At 45.9% G+C, this 19,851-nt stretch overlaps 3 protein-coding genes across 3 annotated transcripts in view; all 3 read right to left on the reverse strand.

Annotated features, from left to right (window-relative positions):
• The window catches only part of LOC134349001 (deuterosome assembly protein 1-like), a 102,973-nt gene that overhangs the window by 74,047 nt on the left and 9,075 nt on the right, over nucleotides 1-19,851 (reverse strand). Inside the window, exons 3-4 of the mRNA XM_063052835.1 lie at nucleotides 13,599-13,694; nucleotides 6,338-6,409 (exon numbers count right to left, since the gene is read on the reverse strand). Of these exons, the coding sequence (XP_062908905.1) occupies nucleotides 6,338-6,409; nucleotides 13,599-13,694 (168 nt within the window). The remainder of the gene's footprint in view (nucleotides 1-6,337; nucleotides 6,410-13,598; nucleotides 13,695-19,851) is intronic.
• Nucleotides 8,452-8,904, reverse strand: LOC134349861 (uncharacterized; the record flags this gene model as incomplete). Its single annotated transcript, XM_063054826.1, has 1 exon — nucleotides 8,452-8,904. A coding segment is annotated over one exon (453 nt), but the record flags the coding sequence as incomplete, so codon positions are not given.
• On the reverse strand, nucleotides 9,912-11,703 carry LOC134349862 (uncharacterized; the record flags this gene model as incomplete). Its single annotated transcript, XM_063054827.1, has 2 exons — nucleotides 10,483-11,703; nucleotides 9,912-10,415 (listed from the first exon to the last, which is right to left on the reverse strand). Coding segments are annotated over exons 1-2 (1,725 nt in total), but the record flags the coding sequence as incomplete, so codon positions are not given.

The following is a 19,851-nucleotide window of genomic DNA, read 5'->3' on the forward strand; positions in this document are numbered from 1 at the left end:
AGAAGGTTCAGAGGAGGTTCACAAGGTGGATTCGGGAATGAAAAGGTTATCATATGAGGAATGTTTGATGGCTCTGGGTCTGTACTCACTAGAATTTAGAAAGCTACATTTAGTGAGATACCAAAGAAACACCTTAGATACCATTACAAAGACAAAGGGATCATTTTTCTTCGAACGTTTCTGGTGGAATTAACAAAATTCCTTTCCTATTGGGTCAACTTGTGGCTCAAGTACAAAGACAAAATATGATTGCCCTGTCTGTGGCATCATTAGGCATTGTTTCAACACATTTGGCCAGGATTGCAGGCAGCGGTGGGAAAAGAAAATATCACCTTTGTCTTTTCAATTCCCTTTAAATATGACAAACATGGGGACTTCAACATTGATCAGAGAACCTCAGAGGAAAAACTCTAAAAATTTGTAAATCCAATTGTGTGGGTTTGAAGTAGTCATTGATGCATCAGGCCAAATTTGCCAAATCATACACAATATGATAAATTACTGGGAGGTGTTCCTTTAGTGGTAGATGGAGATTTTCCTTAAACATTACCAGTAATCCCTTGAGGTACTACAGTAAATGAAGTGAAAGCCCTCATTAAAGCATCAGATATCTGGTAGGTGATCCATCTATGAGAGAGTCTGTGTTGCTTTATTCAGATTAGGAAATGGGGAAATTAAACATAAAGACTCCAAAAGGAATAATTTCAGTGGAAAACTTGGCCCAAGCTGTTACATCACTTCATGATCTGACGCAAGCTGTTTTCCCAAATGTCACTCAACACCATCTGTTACCAATGGTTGTGTATTGGAGGAATTCTAGCACCAAAAATTACATTGTGCAGTACTTGAATAAAGATCTTCTTTCAAAGCTTCCAGGGAAACCTGCACAATATAAATCTGCTGGCAGTGTGACAAACGTTAATGAGGTTGTGTATCGTCCTGTTGATGTTTGAACTTCCTGACACCACCTGGTATGCCATCATATAATTTTAAACTAAAAAGAGATCCAAACATGCTACTCAACAATCTGGATCCACATGATACAAGAATTCAAGTTTACCCGTTCAAAAATTACTACTACATGTAATTAAAACTACAACAATGTATGGTAATGCTATTAGGGAAAATATCTTCTTCCTTCCGATATCAATTATCAAACTGTTCTATTTCTTCAATTCCAGTGACCTCATTTCCCTGTTCAATTTAGCTTTGCTTTGAGCCTTAACAACGCACAAGGAAAATCACCAAAAATTTGCAGGCCTTAACTTTGAAACTTAATGTTGTTCCCATGGTCAATTATGCATATGTTGCTTCAGAGTTGAAGATAAAGATGATCTTGACTTTCAAAAAAGAGAAATCAAGTCTATTCTGAAGCACTTCAACGTTTACGTATTGTACATAAGTACATACCTACTTAAAAAGAACAATAGTAACTGCAGTATTTGTGCAACACCCTGGGAAAGGTTTCACTGCTAACGTAATGGTCTTTCTGTAGAAGCAATGTTTGGGTTATGGTTAGAGATAATGGGTGCTTTGGAATGTGAGCCGTCCAATAAGGAAAGTGTGTTTTCGTGCTGTGTGCCTGACACCAAGGTGATGTTGGTCATTATATTTGGATGGAGATGGAGAGAGAAGACGCCAGAAAGGAGAGGTCGTGGACACCCGAAAGGAGTGGACTTGGAGTGGGGCTGGGAGTCGAAGAAGCCTGGGGAACTCGATGGAGGATCAGCGAAGGGGAAACCATGACCTCCAACTTGTGCACAGTAGATTGTTGCATTAAAATGGGCCCTTTTCTTTTTGCTTTACTTTCCCAACACTTTAGTCAAATTAAGAATTATAAAGCTAAATTGTTTAATTGCATATGGTGTATTGTCTGTTATTTCATGGTACTGATTTGTGACAGGGTGACACATCACGCAGCATCCATACAGACAGGGGGTTTTGCACCTCTGGCGAGGCCAGAGATCGTCTTCCCTCAAGTTACCCAGTTCACAGAACCTGAGGGTTACATTTGGATACATTTTATAAATTGATCATTTCTATTAAACTATATAATTGTAATCCCCTAATTACACCAGCCTTTGAAATAATTATATATCTAATGTAGATTTTATGTTGTATACAGGATGTGTTATGAAAGTAGATTGCATGGAAATAAAAACAAACATCATGATTGCCTGCATTATAACTTGAGCCATGCTGGATTTAGCATCTGGTAGATATACACTCAGTCACCACTTTATTAGTTACACCCGCTTGACATAGGTAGGAAGAGGTCCTGAAAGGAGAATATAGGGAGCTAGGAAGGGAGTTGAGAAAAAGGACCGCAAAGGTAGTAATCTCGGGATTACTGCCTGTGCCACGCGACAGTGAGAGTAGGAATGCAATGAGGTGGAGGATAAATGCGTGGCTGAGGGATTGGAGCAGGAGGCAGGGATTCAAGTTTTTGGATCATTGGGACCTCTTTTGGCGCAGGCGTGACCTGTACAAAAAGGACAGGTTACACTTGAATCCTAGGGGGACCAATATCCTGGCAGGGAGATTAGCGAGGGCTACTGAGGTGACTTTAAACTAGAATGGTTGGGGGGTGGGAATCAAATTAAAGAGGCTAGGCGAGAGGAGGTTAGTTCACAACGGGGATGGGGACCAGTGCAGAGAGACAGAGGGGTGTAAAGTGAGGGTAGAAGCAAAAAGTAGTAAGGAGAAAAGTAAAAGTGGCAGGCCGACAAATCCAGGGCAAGCATCAAAAAGGGCCACTTTTCAACATAATTGTATAAGGGCTAAGAGAGATGTAAAAGAGTGCCTGAAGGCTTTGTGTGTCAATGCCAGGAGCATTCGTAACAAGGTGGATGAATTGAAAGTGCAGATTGTTATTAATGATTATGATATAGTTGGGATCACAGAGACATGACTCCAGGGTGACCAAGGATGGGAACTCAATGTTCAGGGATATTCAATATTCAGGAGGGATAAACATGAAAGAAAAGGAGGTGGGGCGGCGTTGCTGGTTAAAGATGAGATTAACGCAATAGAAAGGAAGGATATAAGCCGGGAAGATGTGGAATCGATATGAGTAGAGCTGCATAACACTAAGGGGCAGAAAACGCTGGTGGGAGTTGTGTACAGGCCATCTAACAGTAGCAGTGAGGTCGGGGATGGTACTAAACAGGAAATTAGAAATGTGTGCAATAAAGGAACAGCAGTTATAATGGGTGACTTCAATCTACATGTAGATTGGGTGAACCAAATTGGTAAAGATGCTGAGGAAGAGGATTTCTTGGAATGTATGCGGGATGGGTTTTTGAACCAACGTGTCGAGGAACCAACTAGAGGCAGGCTATTCTAGACTGGGTTTTGAGCAATGAGGAAGGGTTAATTAGCAATCTTGTTGTGAGAGGCCCCTTGGGTAAGAGTGACCATAATATGGTGGAATTCTTCATTAAGATGGAGAGTGACATAGTTAATTCAGAAACAAAGGTTCTGAACTTAAAGAGGGGTAACTTTGAAGGTATGAGACGTGAATTAGCTAAGATAGACTGGCAAATGACACTTAAAGGATTGACGGTGGATATGCAATGGCAAGCATTTAAAGATTGCATGGACAAACTACAACAATTGTTCATCCCAGTTTGGCAAAAGAATAAATCAAGGAAGGTAGTGCACCCGTGGCTGACAAGAGAAATTAGGGATAGTATCAATTCCAAAGAAGAAGCATACAAATTAGCCAGAAAAAGTAGCTCACCTGAGGACTGGGAGAAATTCAGAGTTCAGCAGAGGACAAAGGGCTTAATTAGGAAGGGGAAACATAAAAACTGACTAAAAGCTTTTATAGATATGTAAAAAGGAAAAGACTGGTAAAGACAAATGTAGGTCCCCTATAGACAGAAACAGGTGAATTGATTATGGGGAGCTAGGACATGGCAGACCAATTGAATAATTACTTTGGTTCTGTCTTCACTAAGGAGGACATAAATAATCTTCCAGAAATAGTAGGGGACAGAGGGTCCAGTGAGATGGAGGAACTGAGCGAAATACATGTTAGTAGGGAAGTGGTGTTAGGTAAATTGAAGGGATTAAAGGCAGATAAATCCCCAGGGCCAGATGGTCTGCATCCTAGAGTGCTTAAGGAAGTAGCCCAAGAAATAGTGGATGCATTAGTGATAATTTTTCAAAACTCGTTAGATTCTGGACTAGTTCCTGAGGATTGGAGGGTGGCTAATGTAATCCCACTTTTTAAAAAAGGAGGGAGAGAGAAACTGGGGAATTATAGACCGGTTAGCCTAACGTCGGTGGTGGGGAAACTGCTGGAGTCAGTTATCAAAGATGTGATAACAGCACATTTGGAAAGCGGTGAAATCATCGGACAAAGTCAGCATGGATTTGTGAAAGGAAAATCATGTCTGACGAATCTCATAGAATTTTTTGAGGATGTAACTAGTAGAGTGGATAGGGGAGAACCAGTGGATGGGGTACATTTGGATTTTCAAAAGGCTTTTGACAAGGTCCCACATAGGAGATTAGTGTGCAAACTTAAAGCACACAGTATTGGGGGTAAGGTATTGATGTGGATAAAGAACTGGTTAGCATACAGGAAGCAAAGAGTGGGAATAAACGGGACCTTTTCAGAATGGCAGGCAGTGACTAGTGGGGTACCGCAAGGCTCAGTGCTGGGACCCCAGTTGTTTACAATATATATTAATGACTTGGATGAGGGAATTAAATGCAGCATCTCCAAGTTTGCGGATGACACGAAGCTGGGCGGCAGTGATAGCTGTGAGGAGGATGCTAAGAGGATGCAGGGTGACTTGGATAGGTTGGGTGAGTGGGCAAATTCGTGGCAGATGCAATTTAATGTGGATAAATGTGAAGTTATCTACTTTGGTGACAAAAATAGGAAAGCAGATTATTATCTGAATGGAAACAACAGGAATTCTGCAGATGCTGGAAATTCAAGTAACACACATCAAAGTTGCTGGTGAACGCAGCAGGCCAGGCAGCATCTGGAGGAAGAGGTGCAGTTGACGTTTCAGGCCGAGACCCTTCATCAGGACTGACTGATTATCTGAATGGTGGCCGATTAGGAAAAGGGGAGATGCAACGAGACCTGGGTGTCATTATACACCAGTCATTGAAAGTGGGCATGCAGGTACAGCAGGCGGTGAAAAAGGCGAATGGTATGCTGGCATTTACAGCAAGAGGATTCGAGTACAGGAGCAGGGAGGTACTACTGCAGTTGTACAAGGCCTTGGTGAGACCACACCTAGAGTACTGTGTGCAGTTTTGGTCCCCTAATCTGAGGAAAGACATCCTTGCCATAGATGGAGTACAAAGAAGGTTCACCAGATTGATTCCTGGGATGGCAGGACTTTCATATGGAGAAAGACTGGATGAACTAGGCTTGTACTCGTTGGAATTTAGAAGATTGAAGGGGGGATCTGATTGAAATGTATAAAATCCTAAAGGGATTGGACAGGTTAGATGCAGGAAGATTGTTCCCGATGTTGGGGAAGTCCAGAATGAGGGGTCACAGTTTGAGGATAAAGGCGAAGCCTTTTAGGACTGAGATTAGGGAAAACTTCTTCACACAGAGAGTGGTGAATCTGTGGAATTCTCTGCCACAGGAAACAGTTGAGGCCAGTTCATTGGCTATATTTAAGAGGGAGTTAGATATGGCCCTGTGGCTAGGGGGATCAGAGGGTATGGAGGGAAGGCTGGTGCAGGGTTCTGAGTTGGATGATCAGCCATGATCATAATAAATGGCGGTGCAGGCTCGAAGGGCCGAATGGCCTACTCCTGCACCTATTTTCTATGTTTTCTATGTTTAATTCAAATATTTAAGCACCAATCATGTGGCAACAATGAAATGCAACAAATAAGCATGCAGACACGGTTAAGAAGTTCAGTTGTTGCTTAGATCAAACATCAGAAAGGGAAAAAAATATGATATAAGAGACTTAGACCATGGAATGATTTTAGTCTCTGATGGGGTGGTTTTAGTATCTCAGAAACTTCTGATCTCCTGAGATTTTCATACACAACAGTCTCTAAAGTTTACAGAGAATGGTTTAAAAAAACAACAAAAAAAATCCAATGAGTGGCTGGCAAAAGTACCTTGTAAATGAGAAAGGTCAGAGGAGAATGGCCATACTGGTTCAAGCTGACAGGAAGGCGACAGTAACTCAGGTTACATGGTTACCATCTACAGTAGGCAGAATAAAAATCACTGCAGGTCTGTTGGCCCACACCCTTCTAATCTATAAAGTTAAGCCTGCTCAAGTTATTTCTATATAAGCTATGGTAATGAGGACATGTACACATCTCCATCTGCAATCTTTACCTTAAATTTCTCATTAGCTTTCTTTTGTTGATGGTTTTGCAGCTTCTCATAGGTACTATGCAGTTGACTGAGCTGAAGAATAGAAAACAACAAATCACAGTAACAAATTACTACAACAAAAGGATATACTTCATTGTTTTTTCAATTATTCACTTTTGCACTTTTATGTGGTAGTACGTGATCCACATCACGTTATACAGAACCATTGATTGGTATTCTTCCCACACCACTGGGATAAAACAAGTGAACATCGGTACATCAACAAGAGATCAAGTATGGAATTCAGCAGATATAGAAACTGGTAAAATGGTGGAGCTTACACTCATAGCCAATTGCCATGGCCTAAACATGTGGGTGCATTCAGAGAATGCTAGGTAATTATTTGAGGGTGAAGTAAATGAAGGTTATAATGATGCTGTTACATAAACAGGAGAAGAACCAAATGAAGTGTTAATGCTGGCAGCCATTGGTTGGGCTGAATGGTCTGCTTCTATATAATTCTATGCCATAATGTGCAAGAGTCACTACTAAGATACTCTTCAGGCAAGCAATGATCCACTGGCTTCACTGATGATCACAATGTAATTTCATGTGGAAACATATTTTATACTAAAATTAAGTATGTTTATGTTCAAAGTGAGGGAACACATCAAGAGACCCTAAATGCATCCTGTAAATCACCTAAATATTTCCTTTAAGATGGCAGCGTGTTCGTACACTTTGGCCTCTCTGGGGCCAATCAAATGTGCACCTTTCTTTTTAAAATGTGTTTTTTATGATCATAAGACTACACTGTACTCCAAGAACAACAGGTACAGCAGGTCTACGGCTATCAGTGATGTGTTGGTTGTTCAGATCCACTGGCCAGGATCTCAAAGGAGACGGTGGACAAGTCAGAGAAGGAGAATCTGGCGCTCGGGTCAGAGAAGGAGAAGCCGGTGGACGGGCGGGAGAAGGTGAAGACAACGGTGGGGCCAGAGAAGGTGAAGCCAGCGCAGGGGACGGAGAAGGTGAAGACAGCGGAGGGGACGGAGAAGCTGAAGCTAGTGCAGGGGACGGAGAAGGAGAAGGCAACACAGGGGACGGAGAGGGTGAAGACAGCGCAGGGGACGGAGAAGGTTAAGGCAGCGCAGGGGACGGAGAAGGTGAAGGCAACACAGGGGACGGAGAAGGTGAAGACAGCGCAGGGGACGGAGAAGGTGAAGACAGCGCAGGGGACGGAGAAGGTGAAGACAGCGCAGGGGACGGAGAATGTGAAGACAGCGCAGGGGACGGAGAAGGTGAAGACAACGGTGGGGCCAGAGAAGGTGAAGCCAGCGCAGGGGACGGAGAAGGTGAAGACAGCGGAGGGGACGGAGAAGGTGAAGACAGCGGAGGGGACGGAGAAGGTGAAGCCAGCGCAGGGGACGGAGAAGGTGAAGCCAGCGCAGGGACAGAGAAGGTGAAGACAGCGCAGGGACAGAGAAGGTGAAGCCAGAGCAGGGGACGGAGAAGCTGAAGCCAGCGCAGGGGACGGAGAAGGAGAAGGCAACACAGGGACGGAGAAGGTGAAGGCAGCGCAGGGGACGGAGAAGGTGAAGACAGTGCAGGGGACGGAGAAGGAGAAGGCAACACAGGGACGGAGAAGGTGAAGACAGCGCAGGGGACGGAGAAGGTGAAGGCAACACAGGGACGGAGAAGGTGAAGACAGCGCAGGGGACGGAGAAGGTGAAGACAGCGCAGGGGACGGAGAAGGTGAAGGCAGCACAGGGGATGGAGAAGGTGAAGACAGCGCAGGGGACGGAGGAGGTGAAGGCAACACAGGGACGGAGAAGGTGAAGACAGCGCAGGGGACGGAGAATGTGAAGACAGCGCAGGGGACGGAGAGGGTGAAGACAACGGTGGGGCCAGAGAAGGTGAAGCCAGCGCAGGGGACGGAGAAGGTGAAGACAGCGCAGGGGACGGAGAAGGTGAAGCCAGCGCAGGGGACGGAGAAGGTGAAGACAACGGTGGGGCCAGAGAAGGTGAAGCCAGCGCAGGGGATGGAGAAGGTGAAGACAGTGCAGGGACAGAGAGGGTGAAGACAACGGTGGGGCCAGAGAAGGTGAAGCTAGCGCAGGGGACGGAGAAGGTGAAGCCAGCGCAGGGGACGAAGAAGGAGAAGGCAGCACAGGGGACGGAGAAGGTGAAGGCAGCGCAGGGGACGGAGAAGGAGAAGGCAACACAGGGGACGGAGAAGGTGAAGGCAGCACAGGGGACGGAGAAGGTGAAGGCAGCGCAGGGGATGGAGAAGGAGAAGGCAACACAGGGGACGGAGAAGGTGAAGGCAGCACAGGGGATGGAGAAGGTGAAGACAGCGCAGGGGACGGAGAAGGAGAAGGCAACACAGGGGACGGAGAAGGTGAAGGCAGCACAGGGGATGGAGAAGGTGAAGACAGTGCAGGGGACGGAGAGGGTGAAGACAACGATGGGGCCAGAGAAGGTGAAGTCAGCACAGGGGACGGAGAAGGTGAAGACAGCGCAGCGGACGGAGAAGGAGAAGGCAGCGCAGGGGACAGAGAAGGAGAAGGCAACGCAGGGGACGGAGAAGGAGAAGGCAGCGCAGAGGATGGAGAAGGTGAAGGCAGCGCAGGGGACGGAGAAGGTGAAGGCAGCGCAGGGGATGGAGAAGGTGAAGGCAGCGCAGGGGACGGAGAAGGAGAAGGCAACACAAAGGACGGAGAAGGTGAAGATGACGGTGGGGCCAGAGAAGGTGAAGCCAGCACAGGGGACAGAGAAGGAGAAGGCAGCGCAGGGGACAGAGAAGGTGAAGGCAGCGCAGGGGCCAGAGAAGGTGAAGCTAGCGCAGGGGACGGAGAAGGAGAAGGCAGCGCAGGGGACGGAGAAGGAGAAGGCAGCGCAGGGGACGGAGAAGGAGAAGGCAACGCAGGGGACGGAGAAGGTGAAGGCAGCGCAGGGGACGGAGAAGGAGAAGGCAGCGCAGGGGACGGAGAAGGAGAAGGCAGCGCAGGGGACGGAGAAGGAGAAGGCAGCGCAGGGGACGGAGAAGGAGAAGGCAACACAGGGGATGGAGAAGGTGAAGGCAGCGCAGGGGACGGAGAAGGAGAAGGCAGCACAGGGGATGGAGAAGGTGAAGATGACGGTGGGGCCAGAGAAGGTGAAGCCAGCGCAGGGGACGAAGAAGGAGAAGACAGCGCAGGGACAGAGAAGGTGAAGCCAGAGCAGGGGACGGAGAAGCTGAAGCTAGTGCAGGGGACGGAGAAGGTGAAGGCAACACAGGGGACGGAGAAGGTGAAGACAGCGCAGGGGACGGAGAAGGTGAAGACAGCGCAGGGGACGGAGAATGTGAAGACAGCGCAGGGGACGGAGAGGGTGAAGACAACGGTGGGGCCAGAGAAGGTGAAGCCAGCGCAGGGGACGGAGAAGGTGAAGACAACGGTGGGGCCAGAGAAGGTGAAGCCAGCGCAGGGGACGGAGAAGGTGAAGCCAGCGCAGGGGACGAAGAAGGAGAAGGCAGCACAGGGGACGGAGAAGGTGAAGGCAGCGCAGGGGACGGAGAAGGAGAAGGCAGCGCAGGGGACGGAGAAGGAGAAGGCAGCGCAGGGGACGGAGAAGGAGAAGGCAACACAGGGGACGAAGAAGGAGAAGGCAGCACAGGGGACGAAGAAGGAGAAGGCAGCACAGGGGACGAAGAAGGAGAAGGCAGCACAGGGGACGGAGAAGGTGAAGCCAGCGCAGGGGACGGAGAAGGAGAAGGCAGCACAGGGGACGGAGAAGGAGAAGGCAGCGCAGGGGACGGAGAAGGAGAAGGCAGCGCAGGGGACGGAGAAGGAGAAGGCAGCGCAGGGGACGGAGAAGGAGAAGGCAGCGCAGGGGACGGAGAAGGAGAAGGCAACGCAGGGGACGAAGAAGGAGAAGGCAGCACAGGGGACGAAGAAGGAGAAGGCAGCACAGGGGACGGAGAAGGAGAAGGCAGCACAGGGGACGGAGAAGGAGAAGCCAGCGCAGGGGACGGAGAAGGAGAAGGCAGCGCAGGGGACGGAGAAGGAGAAGGCAGCGCAGGGGACAGAGAAGGAGAAGGCAGCACAGGGGACAGAGAAGGAGAAGGCAGCACAGGGGACAGAGAAGGAGAAGGCAACACAGGGGACGGAGAAGGTGAAGCCAACGCAGGGGACGGAGAAGGTGAAGCCAGCGCAGGGGGCGGAGAAGGTGAAGGCAGCGCAGGGGACGGAGAAGGTGAAGGCAGCGCAGGGGGCGGAGAAGGTGAAGGCAGCACAGGGGACGGAGAAGGTGAAGCCAGCGCAGGGGACGGAGAAGGAGAAGGCAGCACAGGGGACGGAGAAGGAGAAGGCAGCACAGGGGACGGAGAAGGAGAAGGCAGCACAGGGGACGGAGAAGGTGAAGGCAGCACAGGGGACGGAGAAGGAGAAGGCAGCGCAGGGGACGGAGAAGGAGAAGGCAGCACAGGGGACGGAGAAGGAGAAGGCAGCGCAGGGGACGGAGAAGGAGAAGGCAGCGCAGGGGACGGAGAAGGTGAAGGCAGCGCAGGGGACGGAGAAGGTGAAGACAGTGCAGGGGACGGAGAAGGTGAAGCCAGCGCAGGGGACGGAGAAGGAGAAGGCAACACAGGGGACGGAGAAGGTGAAGCCAGCGCAGGGGGCGGAGAAGGTGAAGGCAGCGCAGGGGACGGAGAAGGTGAAGGCAGCACAGGGGACGGAGAAGGAGAAGGCAGCACAGGGGACGGAGAAGGAGAAGGCAGCACAGGGGACGGAGAAGGAGAAGGCAGCGCAGGGGACAGAGAAGGAGAAGGCAGCACAGGGGACGGAGAAGGTGAAGGCAGCGCAGGGGACGGAGAAGGTGAAGCCAGCGCAGGGGACGGAGAAGGAGAAGGCAACACAGGGGACGGAGAAGGTGAAGGCAACACAGGGGACGGAGAAGGAGAAGGCAACACAGGGGACGGAGAAGGAGAAGGCAGCGCAGGGGAAGGAGAAGGAGAAGACAGTGCAGGGGACGGAGAAGGAGAAGGCAGCACAGGGGACGGAGAAGGAGAAGGCAACACAGGGGACGGAGAAGGTGAAGGCAGCACAGGGGACGGAGAAGGTGAAGACAGCGCAGGGGACGGAGAAGGAGAAGGCAACACAGGGGACGGAGAAGGTGAAGGCAGCACAGGGGACGGAGAAGGAGAAGGCAGCGCAGGGGACGGAGAAGGAGAAGACAGTGCAGTGGACGGAGAAGGAGAAGGCAACACAGGGGACGGAGAAGGAGAAGGCAACACAGGGGACGGATAAGGTGAAGCCAGTGCAGGGGACGGAGGAGGTGAAGGCAGCAGAAGGACCAGAGAAGGAGAAACTGGCAGACGGCCGGGAGGAGGAAGAGCTGGTGGTCATCTGGGAGAAGGAGAAGCCTCAGTTGGCTGGGGAGAAGGTGAGGCCAGCGGATGGGTTGGAGAAGATTTGGAGGAGCTAACCTGGGTGCAGACCATGTTGCTGCTGTCTGCTATTCAAAGACATTGGAGTTGGTGTGCAAAAGCAGCTTGCAGTGTAATGGTGGAGTGACTGTCTTGAAAGTGTCTCTTGTGTTCGCAAGACCAGGTTGGACATTGATGACGTGAAATGTGGTAGGCCTGTTTCCCTTGTTTGGTGGTGAGACAGGTGATGAGGCAGCAGCATGGTCTCAGTTGTAGCAAGGACTAGGCCTCAAGCAGGCTTGCCTGCTGCTGCAGTCCAAGTGAGACAACACTGGAGTCAGTGTAGTGTGGAGTCCATGCTTGGTTGGGAGCTGGCCACTCCCATCAGTGCTGCCCTCCAGTGTTCAACCGGTGGAATGACAGGCTAGATCTACCAGCTATTTGCATGTCGCTTGGGAACTTGGACTACACATGGGTTTTCCTGTGTAACAATGTGTGTGTTTTTTTTCTCTCTCACTATTTTGAATGTGTATTATGCACCTTGGCCTCAGAGGAACGCTGGCCCATTCAACTGTATACATGTATGGTTTGAATGATAATTAGACTTGATTTGATAAATTTGTGCATGCAATATCTGAATTTTCCCATGATTGTTTCTCCGATTATAAATGAATGAAAGGATATGCACATAAAAGTTAAAGTAGATCTTTGCTTCCCACAAAACAAGGCTATTTTTGCTTCTGCTCAACTAATAGACAGCTGTTGCTCTTCTAAATTGGCATATATACCCATGAGAAAAGGTGGCCTTCAATGTGCTGTTGGCTGTTTATTGTAGAATGTTTATCAACTGCCCACCAGTAGTTCATCATAATAATCCAGACTAAGAAACACAATCTACCCAGATCTACTGTATATAGAAAAAGCAATCCAAGTTAAAAGAAACTGGGTGAGAAATTGGTTCATGGTCCTTTAACCAACTAAAACAGCAGTAAGAGCAGGAGCTTCAATAGAAAGCTTTGCAGCATTTTCAGCGTTCTCTGGATTGAGTTGTCTTGAAATTGACCTTGTCCATTTCTATGAAGCATTCTCTGCTGGTATTTAGCCCAGCAGGTGCATTCTCTGCACATAGATCTCAAAGTAATAAACAATAATAAATCAACATCTGTCCAACTATGGGGTGTTATGTTATTAAATGAACGGATGCTCCAGTAAGGGGCAGGCTGGATGGATGTGAGCAGATTGGTAAAGAACACAGTAGACATACCGTATTTGTGTCAAACAGCCACGTGAAGACCCTTCAGGACCATGACCAAGTGCTCCAGTGAGTGGGTTTCTGCTAAAAGCTCAACTAGTAAAGTTGCTTCAAAAATTCTTCATTTGTATTCCATACTCTTTGCAATAAAGGCCAATACTCCCCTTTGTACTCCTGCCTCATTATCCCAATGAAATTGCAAAGGCTTTACTATCCTCCCACTGGACTTCAGAGAATGGAATTAGCAGTAGGTCAGTTAACCTGAACTCTTCCATTGAGTAAGGATGTCGAGTCAGAAGTTCACCTTGAGCCTTTTGCAAAGTTGCATGAATAATCTTTGACATTTATTATATAACTAATTGACCATACGCTTCCTTGGAATTATTCCAAAACTATCATCATAAATCCTCATAAAAGTGAGATAAAACCCTACACAAATAGAGGTTTTTACTTCTAGTCAAACTATAGAGATACAGGAACAACTGAGAGGAGATTGTTGGTCACAATTACACAATTTTCAAAAACTATCACTGTCAAAGCATTCCAACATTTTATTTTCACCTGCAGCAAACAATATTTGAAACTGTGATTAAATGTTGCCAAAAAAGACATAATCAACTTACATCAAACCTCAAGGATGTAAACTGTTCTTCATACTTCTGTATCATTAGCGTATGGGAGTTTTCAACATCTTGTAACTGCTGACGAAGCTCATCTACCTACAAAACAATGATGCATAGATGTCTACTACTTACTTCAATGAAAAATAAGATGGTAAAATCCAGATAAAGGACCAACCCCTGTCAACAACAAGAACTTTCAATTCCTTAAGGCTTGTGTCCAGCATTTTAAAAAATGCTCAAAGCAAATTTTGAAATCTGACAATAATGTCAAACCATGGTATAAAGAAGATAAAAATACATAATTTTGAAAAATATATCAATTAAGATTTGCCAAAAATGTTTTATTAGTTCATGTATCCTTTACTAACATCATCGACACTTAGAATATTATGATTAGCACTGTTGAGTGTTTAACATAATGATCATGATTATTGGAGCATTAATTAAAAAAGAAGTTAATTGCAGTTTTATACCCATTGCTAAAAAGAACATAAATATTTTTGATTATTGACAAAGGAAAAAGTTTGATTTTTGAGAGGAAGTGGGGAGAAAGTGAAGGGGAATGTTGTGGGGAGGTGCAAAGAATGTAAATGCGATGAGTCAGCCAAAGGAAGAAGAACACGGTGGTGCAGAAAAGTGAATGAGACAGAGAGAAAGATGTATAGAGAAAGGAAGAGATTTAGTGAAGGCCTGTTCTAAACAGAATTAGCTCTTTTATGTGAAAACTTGAGGCTTGATTACGTTCACTGTGTGCTCTTGAGCCAATGACTAATTGTAGTGCTCTTCTTTACTGGACAAGAATCAGGGTACTTCATACTCAAAAAGCTTCAGTTGCCATCAGCCCATTGCTTATTAGATTAGCGACCAGTTCCATAATTCCGTGCGGAAAAGATGCTTTTCTGATTTTACTCTGAAATGGCCTAGCACTAATCTTAAACTGAGATCTGTTCAGTCCTGGTTTCCTTAAGGGAAAGTATTCTTTCTATTTATGTGCTTCTGATATTTGACAAATGTTAGCTATGCTAATCTGATTTGCACTAATTCTACATTAAGCAAAGAATATAGGATACATTTATGAAATGTACCTTGGAATTTAAATCTTTTAATATCAGCATCATTTTGGTGAAAATACTTGGAATTAATTATTCCTGAAATGCAGAGCGAATGAATGAAGTATTCAAGCAGGGGTTTCATAAAAATTATAAAGAGAAAATTTGAAATCTGATAGCATATTCCACCTTCCAAAATATTAAAGAAATTGTTGGGTACTTTTGAGTCCATTACAGCCGAAATTATAATATGGAACAAAGGAATGAAATGGACAATAAATGTTTTATGTCTTTTTTTTCACTAGGTGACAAAATCTTCTGAAAATAAAAACGAACCAAGAATGGAAAATTAATGAGTGGAATAATGGACAGAACTAAAACTTAACATTTCCCTTAGAAATGATGAAACATATACTTGGTTTGAAGAAGTTACTAGAGAAATAGGTATTTTAATTTTCCCAATTCTTTAGTGTAGTCCTCGTTCATTGAGAGCAAAGTGCATAATATGGTGAGACTTATGTTGCGCTGTTAAATGACACACTGGTGTGGAGAGTTCACTGCTTTCACTAAATGATGCTTGGTAGATATTATCCGCCTTAATAAAAAGGAACACTAAGGACGTTACAAACACTACATCTAGATTCTAGAAGAGTTCTAGTCATTAATGGTAACAAATTGATGTGGGCTTCGCAGGGTGAGCCAGCTCTTAACTGCCCATCCCTAGTTGCCCTGGGAAGATGGTGATGAGCTGTCTTCTTGAACAGCTACAGTTCTTGGGGTGTGAGTATACTTCCTGTTGTCTTGGTAAAGCAGCTAACACAATCAAAGCCCAACTCACTGTGGACATTCCCTCTTCTCCCCCTTCCCATCAGGCAGAAGATACAAAAGCCTGACAACAGGTAGCACCAGACTCAAGATGGGCTTCTACCCTGCTCTGATAAGAAATTTGAACAGTTCCCTTCTACGATAAGATGAACTCTTCACCTGACAATCAACCTCATTATGGCCTTGCATCTTAATGTCTACCTGCACTGATTTTCTTTGTAACTAACACTTTGTTCTGCTCTCTGTTACTGCTTTTTACCACGTACTACCTCAATACACTGTGGAAATGAATTGATCCGTGTGGGCAGTATGCAAGGAAAGTTTTTCACTATACCACAATATATGTGACATTAATAAAGCCAATTGACTCAGAATTATGTTAGGGAGAGAGTTCCAGAATTTGACCCAGTGTTGGTGAAGGAACTGCAATATACACTCATTGGTATCTAATAAAGAGGCCATTAAATGTACGTTCGTGGTCTTTTGCTGCTGTAGCCCATCTGCTTCAAGGTTCTTCTGCATACTACCATTGTAACACATGGTTATCTGAGTTACATTCATCTTCCTCTCAGCTCTAGACATTCTCCTCTGACCTCTCTCATTAACAAGCTGCTTTTATCCACTGAACCAACTGGATGCTTTTTTTTTGTTTTTCACATCATTCTCGGTAAACTCTAGAGACTGTTGTGCATGAAAACCCCAGGAGATCAGCAGTTTCTGAGGTACTCGAGCTACCCTGTCTGGCACTAACAATCATTCCATAGTCAGAGATCACATTTCTTCCCCATTCTGATTGAACAACTAAACCTCTCGACCATGTCTGCATTGACTTGCTGCCACGTGATTGGCTGATTAGATACTTGGATTAATGAGCAGAAGTATAGGTGTTCCTAATAAAGTGGCCAGCAAAAGCATTTTTGTGTCAGTCAGGATGGCGTGTGGCTTGGAGGAAAACTTCCAAGTGATGAACGCCCATGCTTTTGCTATCTTTGTCTTCCGGCTGATAGAGGCAGGTGCTGATTAAGAAGTCTTGGTGAGTTGCTGCAGAGCATTCTATAGATGCTGCGAGCTGAGGCAACTATATATTAGTGGTGAACTGAGCAGACGATTGTGGATGGTGTACCTGTCAGTCTGGCTACTGTGTCCCGTATGGTGTGAAGCTCCTTTAGTGCTGTTGATGCTGTACTCATCCAAGCAAGTAGAAGTATTTCATCACACTTCCGACTTGAGCATTGTAGATGGTAATTTAGGAGGTGAGTTACTTACTGCAGGATTCCTAATCTCTGAACTGCTTTTATCACACATTATCTAGGTAGCTACCGCCCCCCCCAGGATATTATTGATAGTGGGGAGTTTAGTGGTTATTGAATATTAGAGGTTATAGCTGGATTTTCTCTTGTTGGATATTGTCATTTCCCAGCAAATATTTGTCATGCATATCCCGCCTGGATATCATCAAGAGCTTGCTGCTTTTGGATGTGGACTGCTTCTTCATCTGAGAATCATGAATGGCATTGAACATTGTGTAATCTTCAGTGAGTATTCTTATTCCTGAACTTACGACTGAAGGAAGGTCATTGACAAAGCAACCGAAGGTGATTGGGCTGAGGAACTCCTGAAGAGATGTCCTGTGGATGACGTGATTGACTCCCAAACACGGCAACTATCTTGCTTTTTGCCAGGTATGATTCCAACTGGTGGTTTCTCCCATGCTTCTCCTGCTTGGTTAGGGTTCTTTGGTGCTATTGCTCAATCAAGTGTCGTCTTGGTGTCAAGGGCAGTTGCTTTCACCTCACTGCTGGAGTTTAGTTTTTTTTTATCCATGTTTGAAATTGGATTGTAATGAGGTCAGGAGCTTATTGATTTTGATGGAACCAAATTGAGCTTCTGCGAGGAAGTTGTTGCTAAGCAAATGCCACTTAGTAGCACTTAGTAGCAACTGTCCCGTATTGGACCGCAAAGCACTCCAGCCTTTGGTGAAAACTGCCCAGCGGATTATCGGCACCCAGTTGCCCACCATTGAGAACATCTGCCATAAATGCTGCCTGGGCAGAGCGAAAAGCATTATCAAGGATGCACCTCACCCTAACCATAGACTTTTTACTCTCCTCCCATCTGGTAGGTGCTACAGGAGCCTCTGTTCCCGCACCAGCAGGCACAGGAAGAGCTTCTTCCCCTGAGGCTGTGACCCTGCTGAACCTCATATCACAGCGCTAAGCAGTATTGCACCCATATTGTACTCAGCACTTACTTTTTATTTGCAGTTATTTTGTAAATAACACTATTCTTTGCATTTCTGGTTCGATGCTAACTGCATTTCACTGGCTTTGTAACTGTACTCAGCACAATGACAATAAAGTTGAATCTAATCTAATCAAATCTATTGATTACCCCTCCCCTCACTTCACTGATCATCAATAGTAGACTAGTGAGATGGTAATTGGCCGGATTGGATGTATCTTATTTTTTGCCGACAGGACATAACTGGGCAATTTTCCACATTGTCGGCTAGGCACCTGCATTGTACAAAGGGCATGGCAAGTTCTAGAATGTAAGCCTTCAGTACTCCTGCCAGAATGGTGTCTTGCTGTGATACTGAAGGGGAGTGCTTTGAGGTGACAAAACAATCCAGGAAAGGAGAGGGTTAACGTGTGAGGAGCATTTGATGGCTCTAGGCCCGTACTCACTGGAATTTAGAAGAATAAGGGGGATGTCATTGAAACCGCTCGAATATTAGAAAATAAGGCTTAGATAGAGTGGATGTGGAGGGTAGTTTTCCTCTAGTGAGGGACCAGAGGGCACAGCCTCAGAGTACAAGGAAGTCCCTTTAGAAGAGAGATGAGAAGGAATTTCTTTAGCCAGAGGGTAGTGAATCTGTTAAATTCATTGCCACAGATGGCAGTGGAAGCCAAGTCATTGGGTATACTTAGAGCCGAAGTTGATATTTCTTGATTACTCAGGGCAGCAAAGGTTATGGGGAGAAGGCAGAAGAATGGGGTTGAGATGGATGATAAATCGGCCATGGTGGGAGCAAAATCAATGGGCCAAATAGCCTAATTCTGCTCCTATGTCTTATGGTATTAAGGAGTGTGCAAAGACGCAAAGAGGGATTGAAGAAATAAGTCTTGACAAGTGACTCCTAGTGTGGCAGTGTTCAGGGCTGGGAGGAGTCAGAGTACCATGTGTACATAGAGTGTGAGATGTTGGAACCTCTGTTTGAATATCTGAAGGGGCTGCTCCTCAAGTTCTGGCTGCTCTTCAGCGCCACACTCCTGATCTATGATTTCCTGATCTGTGCCCAGTGCAGAGGAGAGCGGACTGCTCTGGAGATCTCCTGGGCCTGGCCAAGCTGGCCATTCACAGGCCCAGGCAGTGGGCAGTCGAGGGCTCTGCCCAAGCTGATGCCTGCCCCTCTTCCAGAGTTCCTTCTGTGCCTGTTGTCCCTGAAGAAGGGGTGCACTGTGACCTTGGGTACGATGGGGGCACTTGCAGGAACGGTGAGCACCCATGTGGCTAAAGTGTGTTCTGGACAGAGAAGACCATGTTGTAATTTGAAACTCTAAATCGTGTGCATCACGAAGTACTGTCATATAGTATTAAAGTGATTCTGTAGAGGCAGAAAGCACCATAGATCACTTCACTGTAGCAAGGAATATTCTAGAATTTATTAACGACATGATAAAGGGGCACCTGTGGGGGGAAAATAGTCATAATATGATTTTGTGGGTCCAACACTGAGCGGACTGACAAATTTATTCAACATTTCTTTTGAAGCTTTAATAAGCAGGCTAAATAAAGGAGAATAAATGAATGTAATATATTTGGATTTTAAGAAACCATGCTCAGAGATTGTTTAAAGAGGGTTAAGCAAGGTATTTGGGATAATATTAGCATAATTTATTAGGAATCAAAAATGGGTGATTTTTGTATTAAGCACTATTGACATACACAAAGGTGTCTAATTAACGTCTGGCTTAACTTGCATAATATATTTTCTTTAAATTGTGCATGCAAACAGAGCCACTCTGCTGAAAAGAGTATTTAACAGTATCTGCATAAATTACAGATGGCATGCCTGGTAGGCCCCACACAGGCTCTGAAAACCTGATACAAGTACTTCTGTAATGCTGAATCCTTCAGCTACAAGTCCGCAAACAAGATTCAGTCACCTGATGTGAATAACTTGATAAATGGACTTCCAGAAGTGCGCACCGGTGTTTATATCGTAATGCATTAGTGTGATCACACCTGGAGAACTGTATATTTCTGTGCTGTTGAAATAATGTAGTTGGCTTCCGATAGAATTCGTCAAAGCTTCACAATGAATTCCTGGTATGAAAGTGGTGGAGAGTGAACAGGGATTGAATAGAATGTGACAA

Source organism: Mobula hypostoma, chromosome 7 (assembly GCF_963921235.1).
Source record: "Mobula hypostoma chromosome 7, sMobHyp1.1, whole genome shotgun sequence".
In the NCBI taxonomy this organism is placed as follows: Eukaryota; Metazoa; Chordata; class Chondrichthyes; order Myliobatiformes; family Myliobatidae; genus Mobula; species Mobula hypostoma.